Raw genomic sequence first — 16,842 nt, forward strand, 5'->3', positions numbered from 1 at the left:
AAATTGTGATGTGAGTGAAGTGTCAGCTTTAATTGAAGGACAAAGGTCTGTCATTAACTCTAAAAGCCATTTTCATTCACACGCCCATGCATTCAATGGCTCATAAATAATGGAACAAATGGCTGACAAGCAGATGCATGACCAAGTGTGGCCATGTCATACATTTGCTTTAGGTATGTTTTCACTGGAACTCCAGTCCAACAAGGTGTCTATGCAAGTGAAAGTGACCACCATACTAAATCAACCCCTCACAGAGAGATAGTAAAAACACTGCTAGCAGGCAATATAAGTTGCCAGTTAATTCTTTCTTACAAAGAAAATAAAGTGTATGACCCTGTCCATGGTGAAGAAACACCCTTTCACAACATCTAGCCATGTCAAGAACACTCTGGAGGAAGTAGGCGTTTCATTGTCTAGTTTATTAGTGTAAAGACAGGGGCTTCACAACAAGGTGCAACAAGATTAGACTTTGCCAGAAAACACCTAAAAAGCCTAAAACATTCTCTTGTACAAGATAAACCTGTACTAGATGAAGGGAAGAGAAAAGAATAGAGAAGGAAAGGAACAACTCATGATCTAAAGCAGGGGTCACTAACTGGCGGACCGCGGTCCGGATCCGGACCCAGAAACTGTCCCATACGGACCCGGAGCTACAGACCAAACCGAACGATTTGATTCCAAATCTAGCGGGACACGTTAAATTTAGACGGCGCAGCTATTGCGATCTTTACGGTAGATATTTAGTGGACGCGAATACGCATTGGCCAATTAAATGCGAGTTAAGCCATCCCACGTGACTTCACTTGGCCAATCGATTCTGTGGATCACAGGCGGTAAATTTAGCGATTCAACAGTAGATGAGAGAAAGTTCGAGGTTGTAAAGGAATTAATAAAGAAAGACGGTGATAATAGACAGAGAGGAGAGATACAGACAGAGAGGGGAGATACAGACGACAGAGAGGAGAGATACAGACGACAGAGAGGAGAGAGACAGACAGAGAGGAGAGATACAGACGACAGAGAGGAGAGAGACAGACAACAGAGAGGAGAGAGACAGACAGAGAGGAGAGAGACAGACGACAGAGAGGAGAGATACAGACGACAGAGAGGAGAGAGATACAGACGACAGAGAGGAGAGAGACAGACGACAGAGAGGAGAGAGATACAGACGACAGAGAGGGGAGATACAGACAGAGAGGGGAGATACAGACGACAGAGAGGAGAGATACAGACAGAGAGGGGAGATACAGACGACAGAGAGGAGAGAGATACAGACGACAGAGAGGAGAGAGATACAGACGACAGAGAGGAGAGAGACAGACAGAGAGGAGAGATACAGACGACAGAGAGGAGAGATACAGACGACAGAGAGGAGAGAGATACAGACGACAGAGAGGAGAGAGATACAGACGACAGAGAGGAGAGAGATACAGACGACAGAGAGGAGAGAGACAGACAGAGAGGAGAGAGATACAGACGACAGAGAGGAGAGAGATACAGACGACAGAGAGGAGAGAGATACAGACGACAGAGAGGAGAGAGACAGACAGAGAGGGGAGATACAGACGACAGAGAGGAGAGATACAGACGACAGAGAGGAGAGAGATACAGACGACAGAGAGGAGAGAGAGACGACGACAGAGAGGAGAGGGAGATACAGACGACAGAGAGGAGAGATACAGCGAACAGAGAGGAGAGAGATACAGACGACAGAGAGGAAGAGAGAAGACGACAGAGAGGAAGAGATAACAGACGACAGAGAGGAGAGACAACGACAGAGAGGATAGAGAGACAGACGACAGAGAGAGAGAGATACGACGACAGAGAGGAGAGACAGACGACGAGAGGAAGAGAGACAGACACAGAGAGGAGAGGGGAACAGACGACAGAGAGGAGAGAGAGGGAGACATACAGACGACAGAGAGGAGAGGATACAACGACAGAGAGGAGAAGGGGACAGACGACAGAGAGGAGAGAGACAGACAACAAGAGAGAGAGCAGCAAGAGAGGAGAGAACAGACGAACAGAGAGGAGAGATACAGACGACAGAGAGGAGAGAGAACCGACGACAGAGAGGAGAGAGACAGACGACAGAGAGGAGAGATACAGACAACAGAGAGGAGAGAGACAGACGACAGAGAGGGGAGATACAGACAACAGAGAGGAGAGAGACAGACGACAGAGAGGAGAGAGAGACAGAGAGGAGAGATACAGACGACAGAGAGGAGAGATACAGACGACAGAGAGGAGAGAGATACAGACGACAGAGAGGAGAGAGATACAGACGACAGAGAGGAGAGAGACAGACGACAGAGAGGAAGATACAGACGACAGAGAGGAGAGATACAGACGACAGAGAGGAGAGAGATACAGACGACAGAGAGGAGAGAGACAGACGACAGAGAGGGGAGATACAGACGACAGAGAGGAGAGAGACAGACAACAGAGAGGAGAGAGACAGACGACAGAGAGGAGAGATACAGACGACAGAGAGGAGAGAGACAGACGACAGAGAGGAGAGATACAGACAACAGAGAGGAGAGAGACAGACGACAGAGAGGAGAGAGAGACAGAGAGAGAGACAGACGACAGAGAGGAGAGATACAGACGACAGAGAGGAGAGATACAGACGACAGAGAGGAGAGATACAGACGACAGAGAGGGGAGATACAGACGACAGAGAGGAGAGAGACAGACGACAGAGAGGAGAGAGACAGACGACAGAGAGGGGAGATACAGACGACAGAGAGGAGAGAGACAGACAACAGAGAGGAGAGAGACAGACAGAGAGGAGAGAGACAGACAACAGAGAGGAGAGAGACAGACAGAGAGGAGAGATACAGACGACAGAGAGGAGAGAGATACAGACGACAGAGAGGAGAGATACAGACGACAGAGAGGAGAGATACAGACGACAGAGAGGAGAGAGACAGACGACAGAGGAGAGAGACAGACGACAGAGAGGAGAGAGACAGACAGAGAGGGGAGATACAGACGACAGAGAGGAGAGATACAGACAGAGAGGGGAGATACAGACGACAGAGAGGAGAGAGATACAGACGACAGAGAGGAGACAGTTGATAAAGGGACGGTGAGACTGAAAAAGGAAGAGTTAAATATAAAAATGTTAAAAAAGCGAAAAGTGGACAGTGAAAATAGAGTTTTCAATCCGGAATGGACAGACTCCTTTCTGTTCATATTACCTACTGGGAGCACTAAACCTGTCTGTCTGATATGTTCAGAAAGTGTGGCTCTTATTAAAAGTGCCAATGTCAAACGGCATTATGAAACAAAACACAAAGGTTTTGAACACATGTACCCACTGAAATCAGAAGTGCGATCAAAGAAAGTTGAAAGTCTCAGATCCCAATACGACCAGTCCACCAGGATCTTGAGCCACACATTCACTGCACAACAACGTGCTCACGAATGTTCCCTCAGAGTCGCTTGGATTTTGGGTAAACACAAAAAGCCATTTACTGATGGAGGGGTTATCCAAGAATGCATGAGTGCAGTAGCTGAAACGTTACTTGAAGGAAAGAATCAACAGGAGCTATGTGATAAAATAAAACAAATACCCATGTCAGCATCATCTGCTACAAAGAAAAGTGAAATTCTGGCATATGATGTGTTAACCCAGCTAGATGAAGCCATGCTAAAGGCACCATGTGTAGGCTTGGCTGTGGATGAGTCCACTGACATGTGTGACAATGCTCAGCTGTTAGTGTATGTCAGGTTTTTCAACACTGACCAGAAAGCATTCTGTGAAGACCTGTTAGGTGTGACTCCCCTTAAGACAAGTACTAGAGGAGAAGACATCTACGTGGCCATTAAAGAGATGTTAGCAAAGAGAGGAGTAGAGCCAAAAAAAGTGGTTTCAATAACCACAGATGGAGCCCCTGCTATGATAGGTAGAGAGAAGGGAGCTGTAGCAAGACTGAAAGAGGACAATCCTGAGCTCATAGCCTACCATTGCATCATTCATCAATCTGTCCTGTGTGCCTCCCTGTCAGACGAGCATGCCCAGGTGATGATTACAATGATGAAAATGATCAATTTTCTCAGGGCATCCTCTTCGTACCAGCATCGCATGCTTAGGGAATTCCTTAGGGAAGTTGATGCCAATGCAGATGATCTTCTGCTGCACAACAATGTAAGATGGCTCAGCAAAGGCAGGGTGTTGGCACGTTTTTGGTCCATTAGGAGGGAAGTAGCATCTTTTTTGGCACAGCTCAAAAATCAGAAGGCAGCACAGTTTTCTGTCTTTTTAGAAGATGAGAAACAAATGGACAATGTGGCCTTTTTGGTTGATATAACTTCCCATCTGAATGAACTGAATTTGAGGCTACAAGGCAAGGACAATTCAATCTGTGAGCTACTGAGAGCTATCCGCTCCTTTCAGAGGAAACTTGAGGTGTTCAAGGAAGACCTGCAGGCAGACTGTGAACACTTTCCAGCAGTGCAGGAGCAAGTTCAGGGACAGAGAGATGTGTCTTCTTTTGTTGACTTTATTGATAACATGATTATAAACTTCAGCAACCGCTTTGACAGTTTCAGCTTTGGACAGCAGCTCACCATGTTCATTCAGAACCCATTTCTTATCACAGATGTCAGGGGGTTCTCAAAGGAAGTCACACAGCACTTTAAATGGGCAAATGCTGGGCCTCTCCAAATACAACTGATTGATCTCCAAGCAGATCTGGCCCTGAAAGAGCAGATTGTGGGAACTGAACCTTTCACTTTCTGGCTTCAAATTATCCCTGAGACAGCTTTCCCAGATCTAAGGAAAGTAGCTCTGTACATCTTGACCATGTTTGGCTCCACACACAACTGCGAGGCAGCTTTCTCTACAATGAACATAATCAAGACGAAATATCGTTCCAGGTTAACCAATGAACACCTCCACGTGTGTATGAGAATGGCCCTAACTCCATTCAAGCCCAGGTTTAAAATTCTAGCAGGACAAGCTAGAGCTCAATTTTCTCACTGAGCAACAAAGTGGGGGAGTTAAATATATGAGGGGAAAAATATGAGCCTCTAAAACTGTTCAATTGTTGGGATATGTTCAGATTTTTTACCTGTTAAATTGGTTGAGACTTTTGAGTCAAGATGTAAAAGAGAAGTTTTTTATGCCTTTCCTTCCTTTATTTTATTTTTTCAAAGTTAGGCACTTTATTTGAAAATTTGTATTCTTGCTTATTTTGATAAGCATCCCTGCTTTTATTTCATAAATTAGATAACATTGTAAATATATGCTCAGTTTGACATTACAATACAATAAATTTGTCAAAAGGTTTTTAAATTGTACTGAATTAATTTGATTTGATAGTCAAGTATTGATTACATGCAGGTTACTTAATAATATATTGCAGTAAATAGTTACATTATAATCCTCTGGACCTTTGCTTCCAAAAAATGTGTGTAACCGGACCTCTTTAAAATTTAGTTGAATACCCCTGATCTAAAGCAACCACATCATCTGTCAAACACGGTGGAAGGAGTGTTATGGCATGGGCATATATGGCTGATACTCTGTGGACACTTCCATGATGGTGGAATGGGCTACCAACCTCTGAACTCAGCCGCCTCACTCAGTTTAAAAAATCTGCTGAATACAGAACCTATCCACAACTTTCTGTGCACTTAAATCTTTAAGAAAAAGATAAATACAAATAAAAAATAGACTTGCACCTCATGAAATGGAAACATTTCTTCCTATAACACTTAAATGTTTTTCTCGTTGACTTAGATATTTTGCTTGCTCTTTATTGTTTTATTTAAAATATAACGTGTCAGTGTACACAGGACAAATAGACATAATCGTTCCAATTGTTTGTATGAACCCAACTGTTTGTTCACCAACTCACTTTGATTACACTACAGAACAGCAGTGTAATGCATATGGCTGTGAGTATCTGAAAGACCTCAGGAGAAATACATCATAAGAGCAAAACAAAGGTTGAGTGGAATATGTGCATATGAGAGAGTGGGTGACAGACAGAAAAGCTGCACACATTAATTTACCTTATTTTATATTCAGCATTCAAGAAGATCTGGCCTAACTTTACAGTTTTTTATTCAATAAGCTTTGAAGTAGAACAGATCAAACTGCAATTTCTGATCGACTTGGTTATAATGAACAGAAAAGCTCACACAAGTAGGGTGGTAAGCTCTCCTTTAATTCAACAGAATGAAATTATACAACCAGTGGTTAAAATCATAAATGTGTCCCATATAGGCTACATGTCTGTGTCTTTAGGGGAAACAGATTGTGCTTGTTTTACACACTTAGTTCATGGAGAAACTATATTTTCTCCTGGTAAAGGTGGGGTCTGGGAGTGTGGTGGTTGCTATTTCGATTCAGTCCAGACCTCACAATCAAACATTTCATATTTCAAAAATGATTGCTCACTGCCTGAATGCCCAAACTCTATTTCTTACCAAAAAAAACAAAAACACGTCTCTTCATGTGCTCTTCCTGAGGAGAGACTGAATGGAGCATACCTTCTGTGTAATTGTGAGGTAACCATGAAAACTACATAATTGTTATTGTAACATCACATCATCATTATCATCATCATCATCATCATCATCATCATCATCATATTTCTGATCGTTATCAACAACAGCAACTTCAGCAATAACTCCGTCCTCATCGTGAAGACAACGCATCAAATCATTTCATAAAATCATCTGTGCAACAACTGAAAAGACTGGAGTTAAAAGCCACGCATCATCATGAGGCTGGATATATACTGGTTGTAACAGTACAATACACTGACAAAAATAAACACTCAAATAAATTATTAGAAGACGCACTATATATCATATATTGTATATGTGTGCATTGCAGGTGAATAAATGTAAAACTCAGTCTCCCTGTCCCTCTGTATCTGAGTGGGTTTCCCAGTCTTTTAGGCACTCAGACAGAGAGAACTCTGGGTCTGCATGCGACAACATTCGTCTGTAAGTCTTTTATGGAAGGAGAGATTAAATTAGTATAATGCTGAAGATGAGACACAATGTCTCCACACTACTTTCCCTCTAAAACGTTCAGTATCCTGAAAAATAGAAACACTTCTTCGTTTTCTCTGTTTTTCTTCACTTTTGGTCTCTTCTTGTGTCCTATTCATCCCAAACCTCCACATGAAACTATGAGAGGAGAAGCTCCCTAACAGGTACCCACAATGCTATTAATACTGTTTGGAGGACAATGGTAGGAGACGACACAGGAGCAGCCAGTTTAAGATTAGTGAGTCTCCTGTCTTCGCTTCTTTCTCTTGATGAGTGAACTAGGTCTGCCTGCTCCCTGTCTGCCTTTTTTCCTTTCCTTCTCCACCTAGAAGTCCATGGACATGGAGCGTTGTTGTGGATCAACTATGGTGGTGCTGTTACGAGCGCTGTTCCCATGGATGCTGAGGGTTCCACAGGCTCCTGCCATCCCGCCACCGATACCTCCAGCAATGCCACTAGGCCCTGCCATGGCCACTCCTCCTCCCATCCCCATTCCTCCAGCCATCGCTAATCCTCCTGTTATTCCTGCTGGACCTCCAATCCCTCCTCCTGCTATTCCAGATGCTCCTCCTATTGCTCCTCCTGTGGCTCCTCCTCCACCGCGGCCATAGATTTCACATGGCATCTCCTCTGTGACGCGGTCTTCAATGACCTGCTGGTCGCAGTCGTGAGTCTGTGTGTGCTGTTTGTAGCCGTAGCAGCTCTTCTTGTAGCTCGCTGTGGAATTGAAAGTTTTCATGGGCGGAGGCTTGGAGAAGTCGTTGTGGTAGGAAAGCTCCATAGAGCTCAGGGTGGTGCGGCTGTGCTTCATACTGCCTCCAGCAGTAGCCACTGAGGCTTGTGAGCCGCAGTGGTGTTCATGGACACAGCGGGACATGGTGGAGGAGCGCCGAAGCTTGTGGAAGCTGTCGAGCTCCTCAGACAGATCAGCTAAATCTGAAGATATCTCCTTGTCACGCAGAGAGAAGAGCTCGTAGTGGGGAGGGTCGAAGACCTCTTGGAATCCGGCCTTGTTGAAAACACCAGGACGGCGAGCGACAACCTTGAAAAGAAGAAGATCCATTCAGACATGACATTTAGTGTTTGGAACCCACTGGTTTTTATACAGACACAAGACAGAATAACCTTCTTAAGACTTATAACTATCACAATAAATGAGCTACTTTACAGATCCTGAAAGTCTATTTTCTCAGCTTCTTCCTGGTGGATGTGTTATACTTCTGTGCACTGATCACAAATTAGTAATGAATCCAACCACAACAACACACCACCTGTCATCAGAATCTATGACAGTTGGTGGGTTGCTGCTTATGTTGCTTCTGACCATCACAAACCAAAAGCTTCTTTCTACCAAACTGGACAGTAAATTTAGGATAACCTTGACCTGAATGTCTGAGAATCTTCACAGACAGATACCAAATATTAACCTTGATCATTGCTTATGTAGTTATGAATAGCTTAGTATTGGTAGTTTAAAAAGTACCTAAAATTTGAAATCATTTGAATGAGTTGCTATGTTTTATATTACAAATATAATACAAGGTAAAGTAGTACTTAAATAGGTAATAGTAAGTGGTCATATTAAAAAGAAAATTATTTTAAAACACATCTCCTGCGATACACTGAATTAGTTTTCATATGATGGACCCATCTGGTCTGGAAAACCACAGTCGCTTTCAATTACCACCCTCTTATTTTCTGGCTCAGGCTGCTTTTCAGCTGCTCAAAACTCTGACCACAAAGGGCAAGTTACCTTTTTTCTTGGCTGCTTCATCTGGACCAGGATGGAGATGATAAGAAGAACAAGTACTATGCCTGATGATACGCCAATGACAGTGCCATGGGTCTTTGTGATCTGATGGAAAAGCCCCCTGGATCGCTTCTCTGAAGAAGTAAAGGGTGAGGAGAGAAGAAAGAAATAAACAAAGTAATAGAAATGATAAAGAAAAGCTAGAAACAAAATGGAAAACAGTGTACCAACTCTACACTTTAGCTGAACAGTTCACAACAACATAGGACAATCACCTTTGCAGTGGTTTTCATCCCATGGGTAGACACAGTTCTGAACCCCATTGCACACCAGGGAGTTGTTGATACACATGTTGCTGTGGCAGAAGAATGTACTGGCTGAACAGGGGGCTGCAGGCAAAAGGTAATTCACAGAGAAAATGCAATTTAGAAAAAACAACCCACACATCTGAAAAACAGACGATTACACTGAAAATGACCACAAGCTATTTTGATAATAACAATAAAAGAGCAATAATTTGGCTGTAAAAGTCTAAAGAGGTTTGTGATAAAAGGTAAAATGTTCCATTATTTCTTGAAACTACAGCTGTAATGGAGACGGTCCACATGAGGCCATACATCATCATTTCCTGCAGACACCACATCAGGGGGTGATGAGCGGAGGAGACGGCAGCTTCACTGAGCTGCAGCCATCGTGTCAAGGGAGTTGAAGAGATGGGGGCAGAGGCGATGGAAGAGTAGGGTGTGTGGATGGTTGGAAAACTAAGAGCAGGACGAGAGGAGGAGTATGGAAAAGAAAAAGAAAAATCAAAAAGGCAGGAGGTGGGGTGGAGGTAGATGTGGTTTGAGCCATTGTGGATTGCAGATGGTCAGGCAGGTGTTGTGGGACGCCACAAATGAATGTGATGGTTAGTGCAAGAAGGCGGAGATGGCAGAGACAGAGATGACTAGTAATTGATGCTGGCTGCTAGGCCCAGGAGATCGATGCACTGACAGAAGGAAGAACTGCAAAGCTGTGGGAAGATGCTGATGCCTGGGTCTTGGTATAGATGATCTGGGGTGATTTGGCTCAAGTGGAGGTTGGCTGACAAGCGGGGGGAAAGGGGTTGTATTTTCTATGTGTCCTATATTGATGTTTTAGTTTTTTTTTTTTTCCAACAGGCCCCAAGGAATCATAAACACGGCCCTATGTGTAAAAGGCTGGCATTTAATTTACCAGTGAGCTGTTAGAATTGAGAGTTTTATGTTTTCTTCTTTGTATAGTATACAACACATGAAAATGGAGCTAATCAATCAAATAAGCAGCAAACCATGATCCAAATCATAATCTGTTTGCTGCCAAATAGTAAATCACATGAAAGTCGTCTCCACCATGGAGACAGAGAAAAAAAACACGTGCTCACTAATATATTTATCTTTCCCACAGTTTTTAGCAGAAGCACACATGCTTTTTGAGTCTTCCTCACAGTTAAAGGATGTGGTCCACCAACTCGACCCCTGCTCTGAGGTCCACTGTGATGGAAGCTCTGAGCTTCCGCATCCTTTTCCCATGAGTACTTCCTCTGCCTCAGGGTTAAATATCTTTGACAAAGGGACATGTAGTATATGTGTGTACAGCATTGTGTAATAAAATGTGTGTGTTGGAGTGTCCTCCCCATCTGTCTCCCAGTGAGCCAGTAGACGGGGTCACTCCCCTGACACTGCGATTACTTCCAAACCAATTACGTGTCCTCCGCCTTCAAAGAGCAGTTTCTCAAAGGATGTCAACACTGCTTCAACCTTTTACTCCCACCCTTCTGCCATACATGCACATGCACAAGCACACTCTGTATGTCTGAGTGTACGCTATGCAATTGTGTGTGTGTGTGTGTGTGTGTGTGTGTGTGTGTGTGTTTAGGAATATTGTTAATATGTGTGGTTTACATGTCAGAGGGGGTTCTGTCAGAAGATTAGAGCCCATTAAGGATGATGGAGTGCACAAGGCAAAACTCATCTTGCTCTATGAGTGACAAAGATTAATGGTTCCCTCTGACCTCCAAGTAAACTTTGAGCCATTGCCTGACTCTGACCAAATAAAGTTTGGGAGTTACTCAAGAGACAGACTTCTCTGAGATGAACTGTGTGATCAGAATTAATGAGGATCCAAATGGTCTTAAGGACTCTTAGAGTGAAAAAAAAGAGACCCTTCCTGAATTTAAAAGGCCATTAAGTTCTGACTGCCATGGTTATGGGTTTGCTGGTGAAAACAACATTAGCATTCACCCAGGGTTTGGAAAGTGTGCAGGAGAATGTGGCAATTAATATCTCAGTCTATTCGGGCATTTAATGAAAACATAACGGTGTGCTAACAGAAAAACTGTTCCCTGCCTGGACATTTCTTCTACTTTATCTGCCATCTTTAGCATTTGTTTGAAACTTCCTTGTTTTTAATAATGCTGCAGCTTAATGTAAAATTACTTCCATGCATATACATTAACCATATGTAGCATTTATTTTCACTAAAATAGAGAATAAATTCCTATATTCCTGTGGTAAGTGTCCTAAATGCAGTGTCACGCAAATCAAAAATGATTTGATGCCTTCAGTTGTTACAAAAACTGCTGGAGTAAATACTTGGTTTTTGTATATCTGTGTGCAGATACATGCTAAACATGGAGCAGTGTAATTAGTTTTGTCTTCTTTACTGAAACAACACTTTATCATCGATTAATATCTACTGATGCAGACAGAAAGTGGGACCTCAGTAATCATTTGTTTTCTGTGTGTGGGAGGAAATGTAGGTCTTTGGTGTTGTAGTAAAGTATTGATTTATGGCGCCTTACGTAGTCCATAATAGCAAGTTACACCACCATAATGTAAAAAGGAAACGAGAATATCATTTTGCCTTCAGACCAAACTATTAAATCTACCTCTGTCACTGTTCCTATTTTTCCATTCTAAGTTATGCTCTTGTGAAGGCCGACACTCACGGTCAACAAATGAGGTGAAGAGCATGGTGAACCGGCTCAGTCGGCTCTTCTCATCGGCCCACATTCGCACGACTCCCACACCGTTGTCCAACATCACGTCGTTGGCCACAGTGCTACAGAACTTGGCCTTGAGGTTCTCGATGGCGCTGCTGCCGTCGTACACGGCCACAAAGTTCTTCTTGCACTCATTGGAGTGTTCCATCTGGTACTCGATGAAGCGCAGGTAGATCTGCAGACAGAGATGGAGAACAAAAATCTACTCAGCAAACCTTTGCTTTGTCACTCAGCAGTCTAAGCAGAAAGCCAAACGGTATGTTTAAGACAAATGCATTAAATTCTGCATTAAACCAGTAATGCAAACATCCACAACAGCTCACAAACACATAATGAGCAGAGTAGAATAGAATGGATTATATGATAGAAGTATCCAGTGTCTCATTGATGATCTGCCAACCTCGTCTCTCCTGATGCTAAGACAGGAACAGTTTAATAAGATGAATGGAAAATACACTGACAGTAATAGATAACAGTAAATCTAAGTTGTGAGCCAAGCACCATTCATATAGTGATAAGTGGAAACTTAATCCGAATCAGTCTTAGCTGTCATGGCGTTGCCTGTCCTGTCTTACATGCTCATCTCTATTCTCAGTTAGGCTAGTATGTTAAAACTGAGTGCTTGGAAGGTGACATTTTCATATTAAACTAAAAATTGTAACCTAATAAGAGATAACAGGAAAGGTCCTAGTGGAAACTAGTAACATTAATGTTTATTAATTCCAGCTAATAAACAGGAACTGCTGAAAGAAATGATTCATGTTATTAATAATAATAAACCTAAATCTAACCTAGAGATGTTGAGCTACTGAACTGTTTCTACAGAGGTCCTTCTAACAGCAGAGGATTTGACTTGGTATAGTAGGAAGAGCAGAGGTGTTATGAATCCCATTAATTATGGACCTGTTCAATATACGTCGTGTCAGCGTGAATGTGAGCCGATAACTACAATACAGCAGGAAGCTGAAGGTCAAGCAGCCAAATGGAATTCAGCCATCGCAGGTCAGTGTCACAAACATAGTTTATAGTAAGTTAGGTCTTAATCTGACTAATTTAACTTAAACAACAGAGACAATCAGAATTAGTAAAAAAACAAACAAACTGGAGAGCATGAAAAGATGTAACTAAAACAAATCATACTACTGCTACTGAGGACAATGAAAAAAAAAAACGCTGGTGGGCAATAAACTGCAACTAAAATGTAATGGGTAATGTTTATAGACCTTTATGAAAGATCCTTAAGAAATCAGAAGACAGACACAAGGACATACATGTGATTTGATTTCTGGAATAATAGAGAAGCAGCAACTCCTGGATCGTACACCAGTGACCAGTGGAGAATATTCCCTTGTTTGTAGTTATTTCCTCTCTTCTTTCATTGTGTGGACGTGACTTTATTTGTGCTTCTAACAATTCTAACAATTTGTTCTCTTACTGAAAATGCACACACACAGTGGTACATTGTTAACACGCTTCTGTCTTGCACCTTACATTACAATGTGTGCGGTGCGCACGCTTGACAGATGTGTTTGCTAGAGGGTACACTCCCTCTTGTGGCAAAAATTAAGAACAACTCCTTGATTTCTCACTAAAAATACATGACTTTTGCCTGTGTGCAGGAAACAGGAGCACATACAGTATGTACATAAACCACACCGCGAAGAATATGTAAAAAGAAGCAGGGGGGGCCTTGTTTAAATCACTATCCTCACAGATAGAAAGGTATCTGAACAGGTTAGAAGTGACAGCGTGTAAGCTCCACTTCAGCTATAGCGTCCCCAAGAGAAGATGCTGCCCCCACCTTTCCACAGAGAAGCATGCATGAAAAGTCGGCCTGATCATTTCATGAGTGGAGCTTATCTGAAGGAAGAAAATGAGATTTCTACAGGTTGAACTGAACATGAAGCGAGAGTTACGATCCAGAAAAGATACAGTGATGAGAGTCTCGTGATGACCAGTCGTTATCATACGCGTTCTCATTTAGACGTTCATCAGTGTGAGTATTTCTATGTAAGTATCTGAACTACATTTTAAACCAGCCTTGGTTTAGTCACTCTTTATTTTTTAATTTGTACATAACCCTGTCAAAGCAGATTAATGCAGTCCATATTTCAGTGCAGCTCATCTAACCGCAGTGCTGCATTGTGAAACCATCTGGGTGCAGGTCCTCGTTTGTCACTGCCTGCCTCAGCTACAGGCACACCTGTTGGAGCCTGATCTTCCACTGGAGGATCAGAACGGTAATGCTGCTTCAGCTAGATGTGCAGTAGTGGTAATGATTACCTTGCAACATCTTATTGTCTTGAAACGTAGTGTGTTGTGCACTGGAATTGATTTTTAAACAATCCAGACATTTGCTCTACCGTCCCACCTGTGTAGATATGATCTCTGTTATGTCTTTGCTCAGCCCAGCTGTTGTGGGATTTCTGTATGCAGTGTAAAAAACGTTGCTTTGACCACATCCACTGTCTGGGACTATCCTTAAACCTCCGCTGTGACAGCAGCCCTGTTAGTTTTTTTTTTTATTTTACACCCGGGCTCTTCCTGATGAGAACATTTGGTTTGCACTGTGCCCACTTTCACACGAGCATCTCCATGAGCATCTGCCTGCCTGCACAGCAGCTTCTTGTTTGCTCATTAGTCTGCATTAACACACATAGGTCTTATAGTCCAACTTGCAAATTACAAAATAAATGTCTCTAAATTGAGCAACTCAGCAGTAATGACACAATAACATCTACTGGAGGACAACAACCTACAATCAAACGTCAGCACATTTTGTAACCTGTAACCGTGCAGAAGTTAAGTAGCTAATCTTATGTAGCTGCTGAGTGTGCTGCTCTGTTCCTTCTGCTTCACTGAGCTAATATCTGGTCAGACATCTCAGTGCTGCTGCTAAATTCAGATCTCCTTCACTGCCGCCTCACACAACACATGTAGGTCCAGTGAAATGACTGCAGGGAGTAATCTGTGTGTGGGATTGAAGCTAAATGGTGCATGTGTGAGTCATTAGTGTTTCCACGCCTATTTATAAAATATTATACATACATGAGTGAATGATTTCAAGTGGTAATTAAAATACTGTAAGAGACCGTATATTATGTAATCTGTGACTGTATGTGTGCATCTGCTGTTTCATACTTGATTAGATGTGCATGAATTTCTGTGTGTGTGTGTGTGTGTTGGTGTAATGTGGACAGTGAGCAGTATAAGAGTGTGCTGATGACTCATTTAGTCATACAGGAGAAACAGAACAGCAGTGAATCAAGGCTAACATAGCTCATAGCATTACATAGTTTTTGAAATCCACTCACACACATCAGATGTAGAAGAACAGACTTTTACTCTTGGCTTTAAAATGTACTCATGATTCTCCAGAGCTGCATCTTAAAGATGTGATTTGCGTGCATGCCTTTTCCCTGTGTATTTATAATACAACCCCTTATGAACTGAACTACAAACACAGTACAGACGTGAGCGCTAGAGGATTTTGCTTTCAGTGACTGGAACACACAATGTTGCAATATCCAAAATATTAAATCAGGAAAAACACTTTCTGTGGGACGCAGCAGGTTGGACGGGTATTTCCCAATGACATAAAAACAGATGATAGAAGGAGATGCTTTGAAACAAAGAGGAGAAACTAGCATTAGTTGAAACTTAAATTTCCCCAAAACAAGCAGTGACACAACATCTGCTGACATAAAGACAGAAAACATTCTTAAGGTGAAGTGCTGGAGCAACTCCACTCCCAGACAGGGAGACACTGAACAGACAGATGTTGAGTTGACTCCAAGGCTATTTAGAAATTCAGAGCTGCTCCTACTCGTGTTTACATTCAGAACATCATCTCACTTAAACTCAGTCCACACAGCGAGTCTTCATGAGGAATTTCTAAACAGTCTCTCATCAGATTTCTTCTTGGATGTACTGTATATAGGCTGTGTGCTCGACAGCGAGATGACATGAAGGAAAAGCGTTTGCTATTTACAGTGACATCACACGACTTAGAAAACATTACTTCTATGTCCAACATTAATATTCTGAGCTGCCACGGCGCACGGAGACAGATGGGCCCCAAATAGTTTAATATCTGTCAGTGTCAAGCACAGGGAAATGGTAGAACATAACTCGAACTATTATTGTCCAGTGGAGACAATGTCATTGAGTTCACTATATATCCCCACAGGAGATATGAATAAAAGTGCTTGAATACTTTATACTACTTTTTAATGTGCAGTGAGCTGTGCCTTTGTCACATATTTTAAAATGGTTCTGAACATGAATCATCCAAAAAGAACCAGACCTTAGATTGTAGCTATTTTATATTACAGAAATCTGAAAGTGCCAAACATTTGGTGAAGGTTAGGAAAGAAGCAATGAATGCCATTACTTCAGATGACTAATATGGTCTCTTGTACTGACCTTGGACTGAGGGGGAGCCCTGATAGTCCAGATACAGTCCAGAGCATCACCAGGCTTCACTCGCTCTTCCTCTTCTACCTGACTGGAGTGAATAATCCCATCCCATCCACTGATTTCAAACTGACAGTCTGTAGAGAGGCAGACAAAATGTGGAGGCGAGAAAAAAAAAAGGAGAAGAGAGGGGTAAAAGATAAGGGAGGTGAGACAGGAGTCATTTGGAGGTACATGAGAAAAAAGAGAGGAAGTAGAAAGAGGAGACAATAAGAAGGAAGCAGTGTAAGAAGGATGAGAAGAGGAGGATGACAAACACAGGGACAGATGAAGGATTGTATTTAAAGAGGTAAAGGATTTAAGGTGGAACTGAAGTGAGCACAGCAGATTAGGACGAAGGCCAGTAAGAAGACAGAGAGACAAAGGCAGTGAGACAGGAAGCGGAGAGCAGCATAAAAGAAACGTGTGTTCCTTCACGTGTTGAAATGCGTGCATGTTTATGTATGTACATCCTTTCGCTTAATGGACAATTGTGTGCTTGTCAAAGCACATTTGGCGTTCAGCATTCATGTCAGAGGCAGAGGCAGCCTCCGGTAAGCTTCTGAGCACAGAGGAGCTCTTCAAAAGGGACAGAACACAC

The 16,842-nt window shown here is 42.5% G+C and overlaps 1 protein-coding gene across 1 annotated transcript in view; it reads right to left on the minus strand.

Moving 5' to 3' along the window:
- Positions 1-5,505: 5,505 nt before the first annotated feature.
- Positions 5,506-16,842, minus strand: part of LOC113174366 (neuropilin and tolloid-like protein 2) — a 38,901-nt gene continuing 27,564 nt past the window's right edge. The window contains exons 6-10 of the mRNA XM_026378307.1: positions 16,212-16,339; positions 11,733-11,961; positions 9,040-9,153; positions 8,768-8,898; positions 5,506-8,056 (exon numbers count right to left, since the gene is read on the minus strand). Coding sequence (XP_026234092.1) covers positions 7,340-8,056; positions 8,768-8,898; positions 9,040-9,153; positions 11,733-11,961; positions 16,212-16,339 — 1,319 coding nt within the window. The 3' untranslated portion in view covers positions 5,506-7,339. The remainder of the gene's footprint in view (positions 8,057-8,767; positions 8,899-9,039; positions 9,154-11,732; positions 11,962-16,211; positions 16,340-16,842) is intronic.

The sequence above is a fragment of the Anabas testudineus genome, chromosome 3 (assembly GCF_900324465.2).
Source record: "Anabas testudineus chromosome 3, fAnaTes1.2, whole genome shotgun sequence".
NCBI lineage: Eukaryota > Metazoa > Chordata > Actinopteri > Anabantiformes > Anabantidae > Anabas > Anabas testudineus.